This window comes from Lichenostomus cassidix, chromosome 11 (genome assembly GCF_008360975.1).
Source record: "Lichenostomus cassidix isolate B80296 chromosome 11, HeHo_3.0, whole genome shotgun sequence".
NCBI classification, from domain to species: Eukaryota; Metazoa; Chordata; class Aves; order Passeriformes; family Meliphagidae; genus Lichenostomus; species Lichenostomus cassidix.
In genome coordinates, this window is record NC_139492.1 from 15,657,625 (window position 1) to 15,681,407 (window position 23,783).

At 40.2% G+C, this 23,783-nt stretch overlaps 1 protein-coding gene across 4 annotated transcripts; it reads left to right on the top strand.

Annotated features, from left to right (window-relative positions):
- Positions 1-1,323: 1,323 nt before the first annotated feature.
- On the top strand, positions 1,324-21,873 carry ZNF507 (zinc finger protein 507). Of its 4 annotated transcripts, none has more exons than XM_085071967.1 (7): positions 1,324-1,413; positions 4,109-6,240; positions 7,390-7,495; positions 11,946-12,060; positions 14,331-14,435; positions 17,574-17,708; positions 17,833-21,873. In XM_085071967.1, the coding sequence occupies exons 2-7, from the start codon at positions 4,114-4,116 to the stop codon at positions 18,194-18,196; spliced, it is 2,952 nt and encodes a 983-aa protein (XP_084928093.1). In that variant the 5' UTR covers positions 1,324-1,413; positions 4,109-4,113; the 3' UTR covers positions 18,197-21,873. The 4 variants fall into 4 exon arrangements, with proteins under 4 accessions (XP_084928093.1, XP_084928097.1, XP_084928095.1 ...); XM_085071969.1 differs by lacking the exon at positions 1,324-1,413 and adding an exon at positions 1,972-2,102; XM_085071970.1 differs by lacking the exon at positions 1,324-1,413 and adding an exon at positions 3,341-3,431.
- The last annotated feature ends 1,910 nt before the right edge of the window (positions 21,874-23,783 follow it).

A 23,783-nucleotide genomic window follows, 5' to 3' on the forward strand; every position in this document is an offset into this window, starting at 1 on the left:
CAAACCCATCTCTTGAATAATACCTGATTTGATGATATCTTTTAAAGATCATATATTTCAAAAAGATCTATGAAACAGTATACAATCATTAACAAATCTCTCAGCTGTGGGAGGAAGTGACCTCGCATAAAGTTCCTATGATTTTAGCAGATCCCTCCAAAGCCAGGTACAGACCCCTCCACAGCAACACACTGCAAGTCCCTTTCTGGAAATGAACCCTGGATTTCACTTGCCATCACCCAGCCACTTCTGCAGTCACTTCTGAAGCTCGTGATTCCCCTGGCTTTTCAGCCCATATGGAACATCTCACAAATCCACAGCATGCGACACTCCTGGTACAGAACATTCCCAGCTCCCAAGGCTGCCCCGACATGCAGGGCATGTGTAAAACTGGATTTCTGCCCACGTAAAACTGCCAAACCTCCTGGACACTTTTAGACCCAAAATGTGGAGGTTGCTGAGTTTTTAACTATAGGTATTTGCCATCCAAAACTGGGCTGTAAGGAAACTCCTTTTGGGAGACTCTGTAACTTTTGGAGCGCCTAGTGCTGCCCAGCTTGGCCCTGGAGATGGGATATCGCTGGGCTCTGGGCTGGCAAAGGCAGATCCACAGACAGAGCACTGCAGGGAGAGCACAGGGGACGGGCTGCAGTCTGAGCTGCACCGGGCCATCCTGAGTGTCTCTGGGACACGGCGGGGCTGCGACATTCGCCCGCTGCCACACACGGGGCCTGTCCCACACTCCTGCCCCGTGTCACCCCGGCAGTGTCCCACACTCCTGCCCTGTGTCAGCCCCCAGCAGTGTCCCACACTCCTGCTCTGTCCCCGTGTCACCCGGGCAGTGTCCCACAGGCAGTGTCCCACAGGCAGTGTCCCGCACTCCCGCCCGTGCCCGTGTCACCCGGGCAGTGTCCCACAGGCAGTGTCCCGCACTCTCGCCCGTGCCCGTGTCACCGGGCAGTGTCCCACAGGCAGTGTCCCGCACTCTCGCCCGTGCCCGTGTCACCGGGCAGTGTCCCACAGGCAGTGTCCCGCACTCTCGCCCGTGCCCGTGTCACCGGGCAGTGTCCCACAGGCAGTGTCCCACAGGCAGTGTCCCACAGGAGTGTCCCGCACTCCCGCCCGTGCCCGTGTCACCGGGCAGTGTCCCACAGGCAGTGTCCCGCACTCCCGCCCGTGCCCGTGTCACCGGGCAGTGTCCCACAGGCAGTGTCCCACAGGCAGTGTCCCGCACTCCCGCCCGTGCCCGTGTCACCCGGGCCTGCCGCAGCCCGGGCAGTGCCGCCGCCCCGTCTCCATGGCAACGGGAGGCGGTGCTGACGCGGCGGCAGCGCCCCCGCCGGTCACCTGACCCGGGCCCTGGGATCACGTGATCCGGGCTCCATCGTCGCCATCTTGAAGCGGCGGCCGGAGGTGAGGAAAAACGGGCTTTTTCTCCATTATTCCCGGCAGGAGCGGGGCGGGACGGCCCGGGGCCAGCGGGCAGCAGCAGCGGCGGCGGCGGGCGGGCGGCGGCCGGCGGGCGGGTCCCGGGCAGGGCGGCAGGCGCGTTGGCGGCGGGCCGGCCCCGGGGCGACGCGCCGCAGCCCATGTGCGGAGCCGCGGGCGGCAGCGGCTCCCGGCGGAGCCTGCCCGCCTCGGGGCTGCCTCCCTCCCCTCCCTTCCTCTCCCCTCCCCTCCTCTCCTCACCACCTCGCCGCCCCGGCGGGCCGGCTCCTCGCTGCTCTGCGCTGCTGCGGCGCTGCCCCGTGCCCGGAGCGGGGCTGGAGCGGCTCCGGCGGCACTGCGGGCACGGAGCGGAGCCCTTGGCGGGGAGCGGGGAGCCGGGAGCGGGCCGTCCCGCCGCGGGGTGTCCCGGCCGGGGCACTTTCCCTGCCCTCGGGAGCCGCGATAGGATCACACCGCCCTCTGCGAGGCGCATTGTGCAAAGCGTGCTTGGCTTTTCCCGCACCTGGAGGCGTTTCGCCGTGTCTCAGCCCGCTGCTCCGGCGGTGTGGGGCTCGGCTGGAATGGGCAGCTCGGAGGCGCTTTCCTCCTGCAGGGTCTGCTGCTTCCCCTCCGGGCCCTTTTGGCATCCCCAGACGCTGTATTCTAATTACTGGGTAGGTCGCGCCAAGGGTACCTGCTGGCACAAGCATTTGCCGGGCTGAAGTTTTGATGTGACGGTAGATGGAATCATCTTTAGTGGCAGCGATGGGGTTGCTAAAATCCACATCACCCCGAGGGCACTGGAACAAGGTCCCCAGGCAGGGGTCACAGCACCGAGACTCACAGTTCTAGGAGCTCTTGGACAGTGCTCTGAGGATCCGGTGTGACTCCTGGGGTGTCCTGTGCAGGACTCGATGATCCTGCTGGGTCCCCTCCAGTTTATTCTGTGATCATTTGGGTTCAGTTCTTACCATCCCTCTAAAAACCAAAGCCTTCAACAGTAAGCATTAAACTCCAAACAGAGAGTGCCATAGTTATGCATCTGATAACACAGATCAGCCCCAAGTATCCCAAATTAATGCACGTGAAGCTGCTGCCTCTGTTTGCATTTTTGACATAGCAACAGTACATGGCAGCATATTTCTTTTATGGTTTGTCAAGGATTCTTTTCTCTTAGTTTTTATGCTGCTTTCAGGTGTTTTCAGGTAGGGAAAATATTTGCCTATTTAGCATTAGTTACAAAGTTTTAAAAGTACCAAGTGTAATTTAAAGTAGCACCAATTTTCCTTAATTCATTTTCAAGTTTAAAACATTTCAAGTAGACATTACTCCTTTTGAGCATTTCATTAAATCTGCTTTCAGGGGAAAAAAGCACATTTATTCATTTTTCATTATGGTTTCCAAACATGTTACAGACAGTATGAAATGAACAACAAAGTGTTTTTATATAACTGAATTAGGATGGTTTTCAAAGACTAGTTTTCAACTTGAAGTATTTAACATGAGGTGCAGATGATGCTAAAAAATTAACATTGCTTCTATTGATAGTTCTGATGATAACCTGAATTGCAGGTTGAATGGCAGATGAAGGTAATTCGAGTAGTTCTGCCCAGAATTTTTCTGTACTGGGAAAGTGTTTCTGCAGAACCTGCTCTCATATGTCTGTGCATTATAATGCTGTATACTAACTCTATAAGTAGAAATTACAAGACTTAATGGGCTTTTAGTTCTGGAAATCTGTGTATCTTTCTTGCAAAAAAAATTCAAAATCCACATTAATTAATTTGGCATAATTTTTCAAGGATGACTGATAAATATCCCTCATCTCTTTATGATCTTCATTTTATACATAGTATATAAAAAGTTTGTATAAAAAAAAGTGTGTATATGAAGTGACACTTGAATAGGTTCTTTGTAAACTTTTTTTTAGAAGTAAGTTTAACTGTAAGACCTTTTGTTTGACTCCTTCACCCCCCACCCCACAGCTCTGCCCACATCACAAGGTATGTTTTCATGTAAATTTTTGTTCATTGGCTTCTAATTTAACCTCCAACACTACCACATTATTGCCTGTGGTTTATGGTTTGATATTTTTAAAGGATGGATAATTGGAAATAGTAACTGCCTGTAGCTTTCCCTCAAAACAGAAAATAATTGCTCTTTATAACTTTAGTACCATTTGATTTTCCCTACAATTAAGAAATTGTACAGTTACAATTAGTAGGTTTTCTAGAAAATTATAATGAGAAGTATGATTTGACATTTGAATGGTCTTTAAAATAGTCATAGTGAAATGACTAATGAAAGTAAATGCCAGAATTACTTTCTTCTAACATTTCAAGGAAAAATTGCATATTTTTGTAAGTTATATTGTTGCAAATTGTCATTTGCTTTAGGAGCATCGGTGCATCAAAGCATGTTAGGAATATGTTTTAATATCATACTGTCCTTTTAAACATCAGTATTCCAGTTACCATTGATTGGTATTTTCATGTTGAGCATTCAGATGTGTAGTGCTTGTAAAGAAAAAGAATAGCTGTAACCCTGGTCTTCAGCTTACACTTGTTAGTGGAATTAGGCTTCCATGTTTAGTAGAGAGAGAAATGTAAATAGTACTGGGTTGTATGTGTATTATTGTGCATGTATTAATCTTTATTTTTTATAACCCCCTTTCTCCTAGGTATTATGGAAGAAGGAAGCAGCATTGCAGTATTGATGCCAAATATTGGGGAGCAGGAAGCTGTGCTAATTTCTGAAACAGTCATTGGCCCAACGCTGCAGAGCAACGAAGATCAGAGAAAATGTAAAACTGACCCCCTGATCCACGTTATCCAGAAGCTGAGCAAAATAGTTGAAAGTGAGAAGTCACAAAGATGCCTTTTAATAGGGAAGAAACGTTCCCATGCTGATGTTTCTGCACATTCCTTGGATGCTGATGATCTTTGTGAAATCCCAGCTAAAGCAATCGAGCTCTCAGTGATTGCTACTAAAAAGAACGAAGAGTTACAAGCAGATTATTTTGTGACTGAATGTCTTCCACAAAGCAAAAAAAAGGTGACATGCTACCAATGTGGTCTCTGCAAGTTTCTATCACCTTCTCTCTTAACTCTACAAGAACATATAAAACAACACGGGCAGAAAAATGAAGTGATATTAATGTGCTCAGAATGCCATTTTGCCTCCAAAAGCCAAGAAGAACTTGAATCCCACTTCCAAAATCACCACGAGAATGGTGGTAAAAACAGCATCCAGACTAAAGTACAGCAGTGTGTCAATGTCACAAGTTCATTTCTGCAAGGGCCTGTGGAAGGAAGTGTCAAATCAGGGACTGATCAGACAGGAAATGTGGAATGTAAGGATACAACTCAGTCTGCTCCTGTGCCTGAAATGGGTAGGAGGAAATGGTACACCTACGAGCAGTATGGCATGTACAGGTGTTTGATTTGCAGGTACACCTGTGGTCAGCAGAGGATGTTGAAAACACACGCTTGGAAACATGCAGGAGAGGTTGATTGCTCCTATCCCATCTTTGAGGAAGAAAATGAAACCAGCAGCTTGTCAGAGCCAGTTGTAACTCACACACCTCATAGTGTGGATACAGTTGTCCTTTCTTTGGAAAATGGGGAACTTGATATCCATAGTGAGCCTTCTCTTCAGCTTCAGATTTGCAATTCTGAACAACTGTCGTGTAAATCGCCCACAGGAACAAATGCAAAAGAGGAAGAGATATTAAGTGAGTCTGTGGTGCATTCTCCTACCACAGAGGTTGTAGAGGAGACTGTATCAGATACAGAGCCAGACAATTTGATAACTGACAGCCTGCTGTCATCAGCACAGAAAATCATCAGTTGTAGTCCTAATAAAAAGGGTCACGTTAATGTCATAGTAGAGCGTTTGCCAGGTGCAGAAGAAAATGGCTTACAAAAGCCATTCTTAATGAACACTGACATTGAAACGGAAAAAAATTTGATCTCGGAGGAGTCCTCTGTAACCTGTGAAGAACCTGATGAAGTTTATCATTCGGATGCAATTCAAGAAGTAATAATAGAATGGAATAACACCGAGAAGAAAGATAATGAATTAAGCATTAATAAAAATGTAACAGCTGATGAAAACGTGCCTCCTGCACGGAGGAGGACAAATTCAGAGTCCTTACGACTGCACTCCTTAGCAGCAGAAGCTCTTGTTACAATGCCTATCAGAGCTGCAGAGCTGACCCGGTCCAGCCTCAGGGCTCTGACTGGAGAAGACGCTGTGGATGCAGCTGCAGGACAGGGAGGAGCCGATGGCCCATGCATGGCTCATTCTAAAGTGATATCCTCACTGAAGGATCCTTCAGAGGAGTTCAGTGGCTTAAACCAAAGCGAATGTGCAATAGTCGAGATAAAGAAAGACAGACCAGAGTTATCAGAAGCACCAATTAAAATGGGCATCAGCATGTCACTGCTCACCGTCATTGAAAAACTGAAGGAGAGGACAGATCAGAACGCTTCTGACGATGACATTTTGAAAGAATTACAAGACAACGCCCAATGCCAAAACGCCAGCGATGCGAGCGTGGCTGGCAGCAGCCTGGTGGAGTTCATCCCCAGCGCCGAGCGGCCGTACCGCTGCCGCCTGTGCCACTACAGCAGCGGCAACAAGGGCTACATCAAGCAGCACCTGCGGGTGCACCGCCAGAGACAGCCCTACCAGTGCCCCATCTGCGAGCACATTGCTGGCGACAGCAAGGACCTCGAGAGCCACATGATCAACCACTGCAAGACGCGCATGTATCAGTGCAAGCAGTGCGACGAGTCCTTCCATTATAAGGTACACATCCTCCCCGTGCCTCTCCAGGATAGCTAAATAACCTAGTTTGCTGCTTTTTTAGTAACTGGTGATCCCTCTTTCTAACTTAATTCAGTCTGACATCCTAGCTTCGTTGTAATTACAAGTAGGGATTATTACCAGCAGCGCTTGCCAAATATAAAGTTCAACTGTAATTATTCTGGTTTATCCACTGAAATAAACTTGCTTCCTCACATCTTTTTTTCCTGAGAATTATCTTATGGACATAATAGTATCGTGTTGTTTTTCTGCCCTCACATAGCAACTGCAGGAAGAAATGGAAACATCAAAGAACTTGATAGTTGAAACTTTAAAGGAATGCTCAAACATGCCTTCCTGTTGTGAGTGTACAAGTACAATAGTGGCAGTTGGAGGTAACATGAGACACATTGAAGCAGAAATCATTTTCTTTTTTCCTCTTTTGTGTAGCTCTGGAGGTTCAGTAGAACTTAGATTTTAAAGATTACATACCAGAGCAGACTAATATACTTCTGCCATTTTCCTAACTGCTATTTTAAGCATCAGTGAGTGAGTTCCTGTGGACTCAGCTCAGTGCTCAGGAATACAGTATAGATTGCACCAGTATCTAGCTGTACAGCTGAACCTCTTGGAGGCAGTGGTTGTGCAAATTTTCCCATATTTAGTGTCATTTAGTCCTAATTTGAAAAAATGTACAGATAGGGTAGCAAAAGGCTCTCTCTTCTTTCTTCTCCCCAAGCAATTAGAAACAGGACTGGTGTATTCTTAAGTCAGTAGGCAATACAAAAATTGAGTTAATTTTCACACAGTCCTCTAATCTAATACTGCCTTTGGAGTATAATAATTTTGGAGGAAGAACTGTGGCCACTTGTCTGTGGGAATGGGGAAAAAGAGGAAAATTATTTTCTAAACAAACACAAATCATAGAATCCTCTCTGTCACTCTCCTCAATCCTTATGTTACTAATTCATGATATTTATTTTGTTTTGTTTCTAGTAAAATTACCTAAGGGATAATTGTGTATATGTTAACATACATTTTATATCAGTTGTCATTAAAACGTGAGTAACAATGTCACAGGTTATTGCAGTATTCCAAGTGATCACTCCATGGTTGTAGTGTATATTTAAACATTAGAAACTGTTGTTTCAGAGCCAGCTGCGAAATCATGAAAGAGAACAACACAGTCTTCCAGATATCTTCTCTACAGCCACATCTAACAAACTAATAGCTTCCAATGAAGCAGATGACAGAGAAGGTACTGTTTATATTTACACTTGAAATTACAAAAAGTCACTCATAACATTACTTGTTGTTCACTGTATTTGTGTAACTGGTTTTAAGATCTCTCATGTTGAAATATTTTCATGTCTGTTCATAACCTTAAATGTATGTTCTTTTCAGAGTGCAAAATCAGCCCTGAGGTGGTGTTTATTATTAGATAAAACATTTTTAGCCCCAGTAATTAAACCCTGCATTTCTTCTTGTGAAAAACAACTGATATGCAATATTAATCTGGGTTTTTAAGAAGAAAATCTTTTCTCCCTTTCTTCAGCAGCTACACTATTTTCCAAATGACCTAAACAAAAGAAAACCTTTTTTTAAAGTCACCATGGTAATGTAGTTTGCTGTCAGCATATGCATACAATGCCATCCCTTCTGAGTTTAGAAATTTCTGTTTAATTATGGTAATGTCCAAAATGAGTCATTTATTTTAGCCCTAGTGAGGGAAATGTAAGACATTCTACATATGCGACCTGTATCTCTAATAGTTGCCAGGGTAACAGTAGGTATGCATTTTCATAGAGACATAGAATGGTTTGGGCTGGAAGGGACTTAAAACTCATCTCTTTCCAAGCCCTGCCATGGGCAGGGACAGCTCCCACTAGACCAGCTTGCCTAGAGCCTCATCTTTGTTTAACAGTGTATCTGCTTCTAATTTAATAGTGTTTGTTTTCAAAACAGAAACAGCAACAAAAGAACAAAACAAAAACCAATCCAACAAATCCTTAATGCATTAAGGTAATCAAATAGGGGAAAAAATAACCAAATTTTGAAGTTTAGGAGAAAATGTGGCCTTAAAATGCCTTGTGTGTCCTGGAGACCTACTATTTATCATTGCAGTATGAATGCATCCTCTTCTCTGGTAAGAACTCCTGAAAATATTTACAGCATTTTTGTTTTGAAGGCAACACTGTAATTATTATTTTGCAATTTTAGAGCATTACGGAAAAATACAAGTAATTAGATAGCCTCTGAACAACTGTGAGCTGAAGTATTTCCATTTTGTGCACAGAGCTCTTTTCTGTCCTAACTGTGCTCTCTCATTTGTTTAGACAGCAAAATGTGCACTCTCATAGTACTTAGGTTGCAGTGGAAATTTCTGGGTTCTACTCTCTCCTCTACAGCTGCTCAGCGAGTGCAAAGTGCTGAAATGGATGCAATTCCTTGTGAGAAGAGGTGCTGATCAGCACGAGCCAGGGTGGGTCAGAAGGGTTTGTCCATAACAACATAGTGCACATCAAAATAGAGTGAGCTCCCAACTCTGCCCTCTGCTCTCTTAGCTCACACTGCCTCCTTTTTTGGCTTTCAGTTAAAAGTTAATCACCTTTTCAACCTCAGGTAGAATGACCCTTCCCAGCTCCTTTTTGCTCTCATCAATCCAGAAGGCATTTAAATTCAGGAAATGGATCTGTAGTGCTCAGTACATCCCCAGGACCTAAGCCTGAGAGAACCATCCCAAGTGGATTTTGACATTTCCAAGTCAGGGGGAAACAGGAGAATTGCCAGGAAGTGTCTGCTGTGAGTGGGACTGTTTCCTATTAAGTAGAGGGGGTTTTCTTCAGAAGCAATAGCATAAATGTTTTAATGGAAGTGATGGGAAATAAAACATCATTAGTTTAGCAGGTTACAAATATCTACGAGCACAGCTTGGACTATGAATTCTGACAGTGTTTTGTTTTCTGTAAACAAATGTTCTAAAAGATGTCATACAGGAATAACTACCTTGCAATGCCTGAAGCATGTCAGGTTTGGGGAAATACTGTACTTTTTCAGCTAAAGTCCTGGTAATGTGACTAAAAATCGAGAGTCTTACCTGCTGTGGAAATTAGTATGTTTAATGAGGTTGTTTTACAGTTTATATTCTGATCTTGTAACTTAACTTCCATGAAAGAGAAGCCCCTGTTCAGGAAATCTGCCTGCTTTCAATTAATTTAGAGATGTTTTTATAAATATTTTTTGCTCATTATTATCTTATACAAGTGTTACAACCATGCACTTTAATTGATTGTTTACCCCACATGAAATTTAGGAATGTGGCTTGAATGAAAACAGTTCTCCTTTTAAACTTTTATTAACTCATACTGTGGAATGCTTAAATTATTTCAGAACCAATTGATAATCAAATTGCAGCACCACTGCAGTACAGCAATCTCTTGTCAAACAGATGTCATCCCTATAAAGCGACACAAAACAAAGAAGTTTATGGCATAGCATCTGTTTATGTGAAAGATGCCTGAGCTGGAACAGTTTCATTTCTTGTTTATGAAATAGTTAGTCCTAAAAGTCTCTTTATTCATCATGGTTGTACAATAAATTAAAAGGAGCATTATGACACTGGATATGATCGGATTGTAAATGTCTAATAATGAAGGAATAGGGTAATAAGCAGCATTACAGGAGCACCTGTTACTGCTGCTGCAACAAAAATCTCTCATTTCCATATTCACTTGTAGGAGACCTGATATTCTCCATCCAGAAAGCAAAAAACCCCCCAAACCCACAAGAAATAAACCAGTGGAGGGGGTGAGGGACCAAGAGTGCTATTTTGTAACAGCAAGAGATTTTGTGATGTATTATAATTTATGTGCATTTTGTGGAAGGAATAAATATAAAGTAGTGATTGGTATAAATAATTGCTCCTAAGTGTGTGCTGCTGGGTGTGAGCCTCTTAGAACTATGCTGTAGCTAATATGTTTGCATAATGCTTTAAAAATCTCATTAGATACTGTTGGTTTTACACTGCCTGCCCACTGAAATACCAAATTTATAACAGAAAATACATGTGGCAGCAGTTTATTCTAAAGCTGCAGAATTTAAGATAGAAAACCCCTTCAAGTACAGCACAGCCCCTGCTCTCCCATGGATCTGCAGCCCAGTGAGTGTCCTTGATCCTTTTGAGGTCTTCTACGTGAATGTGCTTTCATAAAAGAGTACTGTAGAAATATCAATTCCAAAGTCTTCAAGTAAATAATTAGGATTGTTTTGATAATTCACATTAAAGGAAAAACAGAACTAATAAATTTTACTCTATGAGTATTGTAGGAAAAATTCCAATATATTTTGCTCCAAGGTTGACTTACAGAGAGTATCTATTGTATATTACTTCCATATTATTTCTTGTAAGAATGCTAAAGAGTGGGCACTGTGTCATGTTTTAAAATTGAAAAATAGGAAATATATTTTCTGTTATCTTGGTACACACAGAAATATTCCAATTTTATTTCTGACTGACTTTCCTTTCAGACTGCTATTTTATTTTATATGATATACTATATATTCTTCACAATAACCCTGTGGGGTTATCAGCCTTACCTAATTCCTTTGCATCTTGAACCAAAAGTGCTAAATTTTGGAGTGAAAGTTTAATTAGTTGTAATTTTCCCTTAGTGTTTAAGCTAGCTCTGTGACTAGATCCATCAGAATAATATATCTAGAACTCTTGTGGCATAATTCAGTGCCTGCCTGTGGGAACAGAAATGTCTCCTTAAAAGAGTTTTACCATAATGACTCTTAATTGTTTTGATAATGAGAAAATTCAGGCTAAAAACAAAGTACAGGAGGTGCAGCATGACAGGCTAGAATAGGAAAATTACCTGCATAAAAAATGCCATCCCTCTTCCCAAATGTTAAGATCTTAACCCAAATCAGTTCCATTATTCAGTGGGAGCAGGAGCAGGGCTGTTGAAGTCTCAAAAGTATTCCAGCTGTGCTCTCCTGGGCACACATTCTCCTGTGTTTAAGGAGTCATTAGCCTTTGTCTCTGCAACCATTAACTTTTCAAGAGTCTTTTTCATTCTGGAAGGAAAAAATTACTTTTGTTACAATTGCTTTTTAGTAATTTGGAGAAGTTCCAAATTATTTATTAAGACATCTGGTCAATATCTATTTTTTTAATCCGCTCATGTCTTTCAGGAAGCATGAGTGTGTGTTGGATGATAAAGAGGATTTAGAGGCTTCGAGAGGTCTTTTGTTTTTGTTTTCTGTGTTTGCCAGTTTGAAACTCATCCTTTGTCAATCCCCATCTTGTCCTTTGATTTGATGCATTCTGCAAAGCAGTGAAGCTGCTGGGTTCAGTGGTTCCACATTTTATCACCTTGTGCTGTAACACAGGATTTTACCCAACTGCAGGGAGAAGGGAAGTGTCCACATAGAGAGAAAGAATGTGTTTTCCTGAAAATTTAATAATTCCAGTAAATGGCAGGGTAAATGCAGAACAGCATGGTAAAATAAACCATACCTTTATCATCCCTATGTCCATTGCCTGTTTAATACTTTAAAAGTATTAAATATTTATTGACATGCAAAAGTACTATTTTAAAACCTTAATTAGTGTTTCATAATTCAGTTGTGGTGAAATGATAATCTGAGAATTCCTTACCATGCAGAGTGCAGCTCCCTAAAAGAATGGCTTTTGTTTCCCCCAGGAAGCAAGTCTTCAGTTCAGAAGCTGTTCAGGTGTGATGTGTGTGACTACACAAGCACAACCTACGTTGGTGTTCGGAACCACCGACGGATCCACAACTCTGATAAGCCATACAGGTGAGTGGCTGCTCTGCTGGCTGATGCCAGGAGCTGCCTTACCTCTGACAGGGTTACTCAACTGCTCATGCAGTTGGGAAAGGTGTTGCTAAAGAACTGCTATTGCCTTATTTGACTGCAAATTCGAGGGGAGCCACACTTGCTGGTTGACTCAAACTATGTAATTAAGATTTGCTAATTTTTCCAGAATGCATGTTTTGCTGTGGCAGTCTGCTGCTTGTTTTCAGTTTGAAGCACTCACATGTGGAGAGGAGAATAATTACATTGTAATATTGGACTTTGGCCAACAGTCATGATATATTTCTCAAAATCCTTGCACGCCGAAGTTCATTTTGGATTTGCCTTATTGCAAAATGTTCTCCACTGTCATATTACTGCTTTATACATTGGCTGCTACAAATTATGGCAAAATTCTGCCCTTTACTTGTCACCAATTACCTCATCTTTTTCACTGATTTCAAACCATAGTAACATACTCGCTGAGAATCATATTTTATAAATTTTCTACAAGGGTATCATATGGGTTTATATAGAAACTTGAGTATCTAAAATCACGTGTAATACTGTAGCTGTGATCCCCAGCAAGAAAATAAATCCTGCATTTTCCTGTTGGTTGCTGCATAAATTCCTGCAAATTCAGTCTGTGCTCATTCAGTGTGGATCTCTGTCCCTCTCTAGTGGCTAGAAAATAGACTTGAGTCCATAGACTCTTTGAGCTGATATGATACACTTCCATCTTTAATGTAAATTCTGGGAACTCAACACCTTGAGATGCTGAGCTAAGGCAGGGACTTCCTCTTTTGGATAAACAAAAAGACATGTTGTATTTTGATTTGTGCATTATAATGTTATCCCATAATACCAGCAAAAATTCCCAAGATGTTTACTCAGAGAGCAAGTGTGGAATACAAATAGATGGTTTTTCTCCTCAGAACCTTCACTATTACCATTATTTATTACTTAGTGAGGCTAGAGCAGCAGATACTGTAGTGTCTTGTATGTGGTGTTAGCAGCCTGTTTTGATTTAGGAACCCTTGGAAATTTTCCACTGGTGATGCAGACTGCTGCATACTAAATACAAACCTACCCATCTGCCTTGCTTTTCTTATTACTTTTTCATAAACCCCTTAGACAAATCTGAAAACCTGGCAGGATACTTAAGCTACAGTCTGAAAACCATAATGATCCAGTATTTATGGTATTTCTCCTTCTGAAACATGAATTCTTCGAGCATTCCATAGTATCAAAGAGTAATCTACTATGTTGCTGCCATTTTTAGAGCTGTAAACATATTTTATTATTTGTTTGACAAAACTTGCTGCAAACTAAGCTGTACAGCCTTAAATGAGATTTTTTTGTAGATTTGATATGTTCTGGATTTTAATAATTCACAGTTAAATCCTTCCAAAATATAGTGAGTATTCTCAGGCTAAGTATCCTGAAGTCTCAAACTGGTTCACACTATAGATCAGACTTTATAACTGGACGTTTTACCATTTCAAAAAAAGAAAAATCTAAAGTTTTAACAAATACATAGATGTTTTAGCTTAGCTTGATGGTTTCTGTTCTAATATACAGGAAGATTGTATGGTACTATATTGATATTTATGAATAACATGGAATTTGTGTAATACTTCAGGATCTAAATCCATGAATCTAAATTTAGACCCAGATTGCTTTATGTATTGGTTTTATACAAAGAGATTGTGACAGAAGTAAAAAAAAAAAATTTGAACAGCATGATTTGACACACTTGTGTTAGAGCACTTGAATCTCAATATGTTGGTCTTGTCACTGACTTCTTTTTCAGCAATAATGCCCTGAGACTTAGATGTTTTATTACTAGTTTGACTTTTGCAGTGTCATGAGAACACTGGTGTTGCATTAAGAACAACACATATTCTTGTCTGAACACACTCCATCCCCTGCAGCTCTGAGGGTGCCACTGTGCTTTCCATAGGGTTGCACACAGTCACCTTCATCCTCACCCCCTTGTACTTAGTGATGCTTACCCACATCAGCAGAGGTGCCCAGGAGAGATTTCAGGAAGAAGCATAACCTGTGTGCCCAGTGATTCTTGCTGAAAGGTTTTGGGCTACAGAAGATTCACTGCCCAACAGCAAGTCAACACCACGACTTGGACTTCTGTAAATATTGTTAGTCCTCAGTTGCAGTCTGTCTAGGTACCTTTGCTTTCTCACAGATGTTTGGTTTTGGAACAGTGTGAGCAGTGGATTGTCAGATTAGTTCACTTGTTGTTGTCTCTTCAGATGTCGCGTGTGTGACTTCGCCACCACAAATATGAATAGCTTGAAGTGCCACATGAGGCGGCACCCCCAGGAGCATCAGGCAGTGCAGCTCTTGGAACAGTACAAGTATGTAACGGGGCTCCTTTGGCAAAAGGCTCTGATAGTGGGGTTTTGTGACCTTAAAGCAGTGCTCACATTCTATTCCCTTCCCTTCTAGATCTATTCTTTGTTTCAGAAAGTTGTTTGGGTTTTTTTGAGGGAGAGATTTGCCATGGCATTCCCAGGTGATGCTTGTGCTGACTGATCAAACATGTCCCTGACTTCCCTCTGAGACAGTATTCAGCTTTGCTTTCCAGAATGTGGTGGTTGCATACAAACTGCTTATTGCAAGTAATTCTGGACTATTTTAATTACCGAAGCATGCCTGGAATTGTTTGGGAGATTGTATGTGCCAAAACCATGCTGTGGCACTTCTAACATTTGACATTATAGATGGGTAAATTCCAGTATCCAGGAATGTTCCCTGGCTTTGTTTAATACCCCAGACTGGGCACAGTCTTTGCAATATACATGCCAGTTAGAATCCAGATTGGCATCACCTAGTTAAGAATTAGTCTGAATAGTCATTAAGTGATGAGTGTTCCTTACAGTCTGTCCATAGATGTGGGTCATTTATATATATATTTTTTTAATATATATATGTATGAGAAAGTTGGCGCAAATATGTGTAATTGTCTACTACTTAATTGCAACAAAAAATAGAAGCAGGGAAGGGCAAGAAAATCAGGAATATTCTGAATATTTCATAGTGGAAGATTTTAAAGGCAATATGAAGAATCCAAATAAAGCACATTCACATGGAAGTTTCTTCTCAAGAAAAGCTGCTTCTGCAACTTAAAAGCACTTCCACTGCATTCTTCCCCAAAATGTTCCTAGAAGCATTAAGTTCTATTTGCTCAGCTGTCATACTTCCCACAGTATTGCTGAGTGCTCTTAGTATTACCAGAGATTACTGAAAACCTTCACACTCTGGTCCCTGATCCCCAATGAATTAGTCTCTCCAAAGCTGCAAGATAATTGTTTCCTCAGCATATCAATTCAGAATACACCTGAACAGCAAAGTTTAATAATTCAACACAAGTCAAGCAGTAGGGCAGCTCATGCTATGGAACTGAAAGGCTTCTACTACTAAAGTCAATGGTAAATTATTTTGTTTCTCTGAGAAAGTGTTGCTTATACTGTAACTATTCTGTAAGTATATGATCATTAACTGTAGTGCAGCATGCTATAAGCTGTTGGAGCTTCTGTGTCTGATTTGAAGTGCATGCTAAAATAGTCAATAGTATTTGGCTCATAAGATGCTGTTCTCAGCAAAGTGAATTTTATTAGTAAATCACCTGAGTAATTTAATGAGCTTCAAAAAAATGAGAGTATTTAAAAGGGGATAAAAATGGACACTGGGCTGTGGCTTCATTGACTGTGTTCTCAAACCACTGACCCAGATGTGTCAGTGGCACAGAAAAATCATATCTATAGTAAGACTAGTGTGCACATTAAATGGAATTAAGATTATTTGTTGATCTCTTTGTTTTACAAAACCAAATTATTTTGGCCTAATTTCATCTATAAATTAACTATACAGTCTGCCTCTTATCCAATGGTTTATTTTGTAACAGCCTTACTAGAGATATTAAGATTCCCAATCTGAGGATGAACTCAGATTGGGAATTTCAGATTGGGAATTTCACCTATCTTTGAAAGCATCCATTTTCTTTGTAAGGCTTCAGATTAGAAGGAAAAGAGATAAATAGGATCCTACATTCCAAATCAAGCAGTAGAGAAAAGTGTGAGCTAGAAGGACATGCCTGTTGTTCCCCAGCAGGACAGAATTATCTTGCTACATAAGCAAGGTAATGTACCACACTTCCACCTAACTTGGGAGATCTTTGCTGTTCTCTGCAATCTTCTGCTGAGCAGAAATAGTTTCTTGTATATGATTATTTGCAGGGCATTTAAGGACTGTATCCTACTGTCATTAAGAGAAGTTGTAAAATCTTACTGAATTGTAGTGTGTAATGTAATTTTATACAGGTTTTCTTGTGTTTCCAGGTTATATTTCTGAAAAGGTCTTCAATATTTACAAAAACTCACTAGAAGTAATTTCAAGAGATTCATCATAGTTTACACACTGAGATCACATTGCTTGAGCAGAAAACATCTGACTCTCATTGAGGAATGAGACAGACTGAGATGCATTCCTAGTTATAATTCATTAGCACAAGGTCACCTTTGATTGATTGTGATCTTTTCCATGGGATTTAGGGAACGGAAGCCTTCCAAAGTAGCAGGTAGCAAAGCTTTTTTGCCAAAAAGACAGATCCTGCTCTGAAGTGGTCAGGCAGTATCACTCATCCCCTTCATGCTGAGGTGACTAATTTATCATCTTAGAAAACATGTTAAAAAACCTCCTCTGATGTATATTCGTGCATGAAAAAGGTAATACAGGATTTGATCAGTCTTGGGTTATTTCTGTCCATAAATATACACTACATCTCTCTCTAAATAGGATTTATTCTTCAAGGGTTTGTACTTTGCTGTAGAAGATGGTGTTTTACAGGGAAGTAGAAAATTTAGTCCTGTGGTACCCAAGCTGATGGAAAACTCTGTGGAGAAAATGATCTCCTGTGTGAACCTTGATCTGTGAATGTATTCAGAACCTGACACTGTTCTCAGCAGCCTGCTGCAGCTGATCCTGCTTCAGGGGCTGGTTTGGGCTAGGTGACCTCAAGAGGTCCCTTCCAAGTTCAACAACTCTGTGATCCTTAATAAACTGACACCTGCTACACCAGGAAAGACATTATTAGTTCAATTGACATAATCAGTGTTAATTACACAGCTCCTGCTTGGTTCAGAGCAGTGACAGAGAGAGAACTCACTGCTTGCCTGCCAGATGCCATGTTTCTGCACTTATCAGAAATACTGCTTTTTTGCAGTGTTCAAACAGTTTTAACAGGCCAAACAGTTGGTTAGGAAATCAGGAAAATCAGACTTAAAAATTCTCAGACCCTAAAAATAGTCTTAAATTTCAGGATGAAACTTTGCAAACTAACATGACCTAGTTATGAAGCTGAAAGGGGGAGCCAAGAAGAAGGTTCACATGGATCTCTCTGCTTACTCATCTGTTTGGAAGAACTAAGCCATTATTAAACTTATAAAATTTAACTTCTAATTTTCTCTTTTTCTTTCTCCATTTTTTTGCACTAGATGTTCTCTCTGTGGATATGTATGTAGCCATCCTCCATCCCTGAAGTCCCACATGTGGAAACATGCAAGTGACCAAAATTATAACTATGAACAAGTGAACAAGGCTATTAATGATGCAATTTCACAAAGCAGTAGGTATGTCTGATCTACCATCAAACCCTATTATCTTTCAAAAGACCCAACCGTGATACAGACTTAAGTTCCTATCAAAAAGCAACAGCTGTACATTTTAATATTTATTTGGGTTTTATTATTTCAGGTTTCAAGGACAGCTCACTGACAAAACCTTACTAGAAGGCACAGATGAAAGTACAGTACCTATACTGGGAAGTTCAGACAACTTGGTGTCTTTTACAGAGTCAATTAACCAGACTACGAATGAAATTTCAGGTTCTGATGAAAACGAAAAACCTAACTTGATGAATACCTCATGCAGTTTAGAAAAGAACTCCACTCTACCCCATCTTGGCACAGAATACTGTGTTCTGCTCTTCTGCTGCTGCATTTGTGGTTTTGAGTCTACCAACAAAGAAAATCTGCTGGATCATATGAAAGAACATGAGGGTGAAATCATAAACATCATTCTAAACAAGGACCACAGCACGACTCAGAATACAAACTAGGTGAAGCAGTAAGTTAAGAGAGGATTTCCTAGAGTGAATATTTTCTTTCTTTGCTAATTTTTGCCTGAGAAACTTGCTGAAGAGAAGAATTGCAAGCAAAACTTGATTCCCCATCCTGAGTTCTTGTTTCAGTAGGAGTACAGTGTTTTAACCAGGGACCGATGAATTATTTAAGAGATAAATATAAGGTGTGGAGAATAGAACGATCCATTTTAACCTGTTGTTTCTTTATATGGTGCCAAGAATGTAGGATTGTTGGGGTTTTTTCTTTTCCTGTCAGGTACTAGTTGGTAATAATGCATTAGCACAGTACTTTAAAACCCAAAGGTGTGAAAGCTTTGAATCACTTGAAAAGCTTTTTTCGTCCTCCTTCTTTGTTGTTTTCCAAGTAATTCAGCAAAGAACTTTTTCACCCTCTTTTTTGAAAGATGATCTGGCAACAGATCAGATAAAAATGTTACAATATGATCTGGTAAACTCCCCTGCCTGGATTCTGGAAGGTGGGGAGAGGGGAGGAGGGCCAGGGCATGTGTGTGTTGCATGCACACACAGGAGTTCCATTTTCCCCAGTCTATTTTTAAGGCCTTACAAACTCCCAAGTCATTTTTCAACAAAGACTGCCATCCTTTCCATCAATTCAGAGCAGCAGGTGGTGAAGGGCCTAGAAGCATTTTGTTAATAACTATTTGTCTGATTGGATCCTAACTACAAAACTGCTATCTTTGCAACTCATAGCGTGTAACAGATTATTTTTTATAACAATAACCTGTTGTTTCTTAATGGTTTTCTTGACGCATCCTGCTGAATTATTTAAAAAACGCAAAGCTTGTAATGTCACTTTCCATTTGTGGTGATTACTCTGCAGTATGGATGAGGAATGTTTTTAATGAGAACAAGATATTAACAATAGTTGCCACAAAGTGATGTAGATTAAATCTATGTAGATTCCAAAAGATGTAGGTGAGCACAAATTAGGATTTTGAGAAAACGCCTACGTGCTTTGGCAATCTTTGAAATGCCACTGGCTGGCCAAATTTCCCACTTGTCTGTCAGAGCTGTAACTGTAGAAATAATGAGCTGAAAGATAATCTTCCTGTAGAACATCATCTTTTGAAAGAAGGGCAAACAATGTCTTAAGCCAAAGCTGTATCCAGTCACTGAATAAATTTTACTAGTGCCTAGAGTACGGGTTGATAAAGGGAATTAGAGATTACTTTGTTGTCTTAGAAACACGTAGAAAACTCACCCTTTTAAAACCTTCAGCTTCTAAAACTAGTGTGGGGGTTTTCTTGGCTTGTTGTTGTTTTTACAGTTACAGCAGTTGGCAGTAGTAGATACTCATCTGTGTATCAGTGTGGAATATTATTATACTGGCTAGTTACCTGGCAACTTTATCGAGGTTGGTGATTCAGTTGGCTACTTAATTTTTTTAAATATTCATCAAGTGTAGTATCACTTCCAAAGAAGCCCTTTAGCAGCCAGATTTAAACTTTCTAGCCCAAGCATGTATTCCTGCTTTTACTGAATGGCAGGTGCACAGCAGCTTGCCTAGTGCTGCCATGGGGGTGCAGTGACCTGATTTTTAGTGACTCAATACTTATAAAGTTCCTTACTCTTAGGAAAACAGTGGTTTCTGGTTCCCTTATTTACACATTTCTGTGAGCAGAAATCAGCTGCAGCTGTAAAGGTGAGAGGCTGGCACATGGAGTGTCTGTATTGTGCTAGCACTGCCTGGAAGTGCCAACCAGGAAAAGAAAACAGTAACAGAAGTTACAGCTTCGTGAAGCAGCACAAATTGTAAATGCCAGGGTGAAAGCACTAAGACTTCAAGTACATTTGGTATTTGTTTTCAAGAGATTTCCTCAATTTGACTTTTTCTTTTGGGTTAAACAGATATTATTTTGTTTATAAATTAGATAGCAGAAAGTACACATTTGACTTGAAGAATTGGATATAAGGTCAAACCATTTTTGTGTTGAATTTTGAGATACTTTAAATACATATGTGAAGTTAATTTTACATTATTTTCAGTTAATAGTTATTTTTCATATTCCTACAGATTAATTTTACATTTGAAAATACATTATTTATTTACATGATCCCAAATTCAAGTGGAGATAAACTTTTAATGGGACATTCATAATGTCTTACTGATTCCGCTATTTTACCTTCAGTATAGAATTAATGTGAAAATACTACATTATCTGGAATATATCTCAACTTTCTCATTCAGAAATCCCATTTGTCAGAAAAATTAAAGGACAGTGAGATCCCTAGTAATGCTAAACTACCAGTCAATACTTTCACAGAAACAATATTTAACCACACTGTTACTTTTGTGTAAAGAGATAATTATGTTAAAGTTGTTCAGCTAGTGAAAGATAAAAAATTAAAAATTTGCATTCATAAGCTAAGAAGGAGATGGCAGTGAACCAAGACTTGAAATGCCAGTAACCCTGAATCAAAATCAACAGCTTTGGTGTGTGTGGAAGCCACACTTGCAGCATTCTGTGCAGTGCAGCAGGAATCAGTGTCATGGGATTACTAAGCAGGATGTGTCTGTTCACAGTTGTTCTTTGCCATCTTGTTGCTTTGTTCTTTTTGACCATGTGTTCCTGTAAAACAGTAGAAAGCTACTTGCCTCTAAAAACCATTATCAATCCTAACAAATGCCAACACAGAATTCTTTCCCATATGCACAGATTTACTTTATTTAGCTGTATCCATGCTGCTTGCAATTAGTTACCCACTCACAATTGCCATGGACTTTGTCAGAAGTTCTGCATGTGAAGTAATTATAGATTTAGTTTTTCTGAAAGCAAATTGTTTCTCAGGTTATCTGCTTTGGAAAGTGTATGGCTGGCTTGGTTGCATGTTTTGTAAGGGGTTTTAAAGCACATTTCAAAGTCACTAACACTGCAAATTTCCCCTTTCTTTAAACTTTTACAGTATTTTTGTCTCTTCTGGCAAAGCACTATCAGGTGATCAGCTATTCACATGCTGATTGTTTAATTAGATTTTATTCTGTGATACAAACTGTAACTTTCAGCTTTGTTTGCAATGCCTATACTTCCACTAAAGAGCAAACTTCATTCATACTTGGCTGTACTGAAAAGTAGGTGCATATTTCATCTTCCCAATTTATGCTTGGCCTGGAAAAATAGAGTGGGATTCAGTCAGAGTTATTGTATTTTCCTCTTTCATAAGCACTTATTTAATCATTTGATGAAATGTACAGTTGGTGCTCAAAATAACATTTGTTAAGATATATTTAATAGAAATTTACATTTGCATTTGATATTCATGGACATGGGTACATGTATTTTTTTAAGAAAAGGTATTGTAACACTATGGCGCTGCTTTTATAGCCAAAGTATAAAAAAAAATTTAGAAAACTGACATGTAAAGACTGCAGTTAATTCTGATACTGTATCTTATTAAATAGGATGAGTTTTGTTTTATAAAGTTATCCAGCACATTAAGCTGCATGCCTTAAGCTCTCTCTAGGATTGTGTTCCTGATAGGCAACTCTTTGGAACGATGAAGCAAAGTCTGTAGTACTACTTTAACTACCTTCTGGAATACTGTACAATGGTAGAATAATTTATTTTGCTTTACAGGAGTTTGTCACGTATTGACTTTAATATTGTATTTTGGTAATAAATTTTTTTGTTAAATGCTTTAGTCACTTTTATTTGGCCACTATGAAATATGAACATGGAAAATCCAAACACTGAACCAGTGTTTAGAGAGAGGGAAGTCTGTTCAAGTCAAAAAGTATTTTAAATACATTACTGCCGTTTCTTGCTCTTGTATGAAATTATTAGTATTAGTTGTTATTATTAGTTTTAATACCACTAATACAAGTTCTATCAAAGTAACTGTGAAGAAATATGAAACCATTAAGTCAAAATATTTATAAGCCTGCATGCAGTTAGGATGGCACCATGCTGAAGGAAAGAACTGCAAATTCAAAATTCAGAATGAAACTAGTGGGAATTATTTTCCTAATTAAATAGGAGGGAAAGCCTTAAACAGTTTTTTTTTCAGGTGATTGACTTTTGCTTTTCCATCACATAAGCTAAAACATAACTTGAAACCTATTTTTAAATATGCAGCATATCTCTTGGCCTTGCTGGGAGCTTTTATTCCCATCTTTGTGAGGAAAAAAGTTGCTGTTGCTGGGGAGAAAAGAGAGAGTATGGCCAGAATACCCACTGCTGGTATCAGCATGGTTTACAGTTACATAAACAAGCAATCTTCTGCCATTTTCTTGTTATTATTAAGGCTCTGGGCCAAATATGTTGAAATAAAAGCTGGAACTACAAATAGGTTTAGATGCAGCACTACAGAATGCTGTGTCATGCAGCTTTTTCACATTTTCTTTAATGCAAAACCTGGGGGAAAAGGTCCCTGTAGTGGGATGTGGCATCCACATATTATCCTGTTCCCTGGGCTAAAATACCTTCCTCACTTCAGCTGAAAAAAGCACAAGAGGCTCATTAGAAATTCCCCCCATAAGTAACCTGCAGGTGTGATGACAAACAGGACTGGCCCCAGGGCTGGCTGGGATAGAGCAGCACTGATGGAGAAGAGGAGCGAGAGCCCTGCCCCACATCAGCGGGATTTAATCTCTCTGTCCTGCAGCTTTGACAACTGTTTAAGGTTGGAACTGCTGCAGACAGTTAATGCACCACAGTGAGCTGGTGGTTTGCATCCCCTGTAGTGTGTTTGGGACAGAGTTGTCACACGGAGCCTCTCGGGGAAGGAGACACCATTTGAACTGACCTGACCTGATACATTAGCTAAGGTAATGTACTGACCTGACCTGATACATTAGCATTAGGTAACGGAATTCTCAGCTGCTAAAACAGAGATTCTTTTGTCCGAAAGCAAAAACTTCAGGACCCTGACAAACTTCAGAAGTTGGAAAAAAGCATGAATGTAGAAATTTGGCATGTTTGCCACACACCACATGGCTTCTGAACAGCAACTCAAAAAACTGTGGGTTTAAACTTAAAATTTACTGGGGCAGAACTTGAGTCCTCCTGCTTTTCTAGTTCATGGTAGCTCTTTCCGCAGTACCGAATGTGACAATCCAACAGAAAATGTAAATAAATTGAATTTAAAGTTTCATTCACCCATTTCCTGTACACAATGGTCTGTAGATGTTTGGCATTTGCTGGGATTATGATTAACTTGGTACTAACATGAAGGTTTCACTACTTCGATCAAGTTTGAACAGAATGAGCCAACAGAATACTGTCAAATCTCCATTTTGTTCTTTTGGCAAGTAAAGAGCCAGCATTGCAACAGTTTTATAACAATACAGTAATGATGCAATAATCAGTATTAGTGATTGCTAGCTACAGTTTGGTGAATTTTAATTTACTTTTTATAATACAATTTTCAGATATTAACAGCAATCTGGAAGCTCTTTAGTTTTTCTGTATTCTCACAACTTGAAACATTGAATATCTATCAACAGACATGCTGCCTAAATAATATATTGTTTCAGTGAGAATATGTTAAATAATAACTCCATTTTGTCCCAGTGCTGTACTTAAACACTTATTGCAACAGGAAA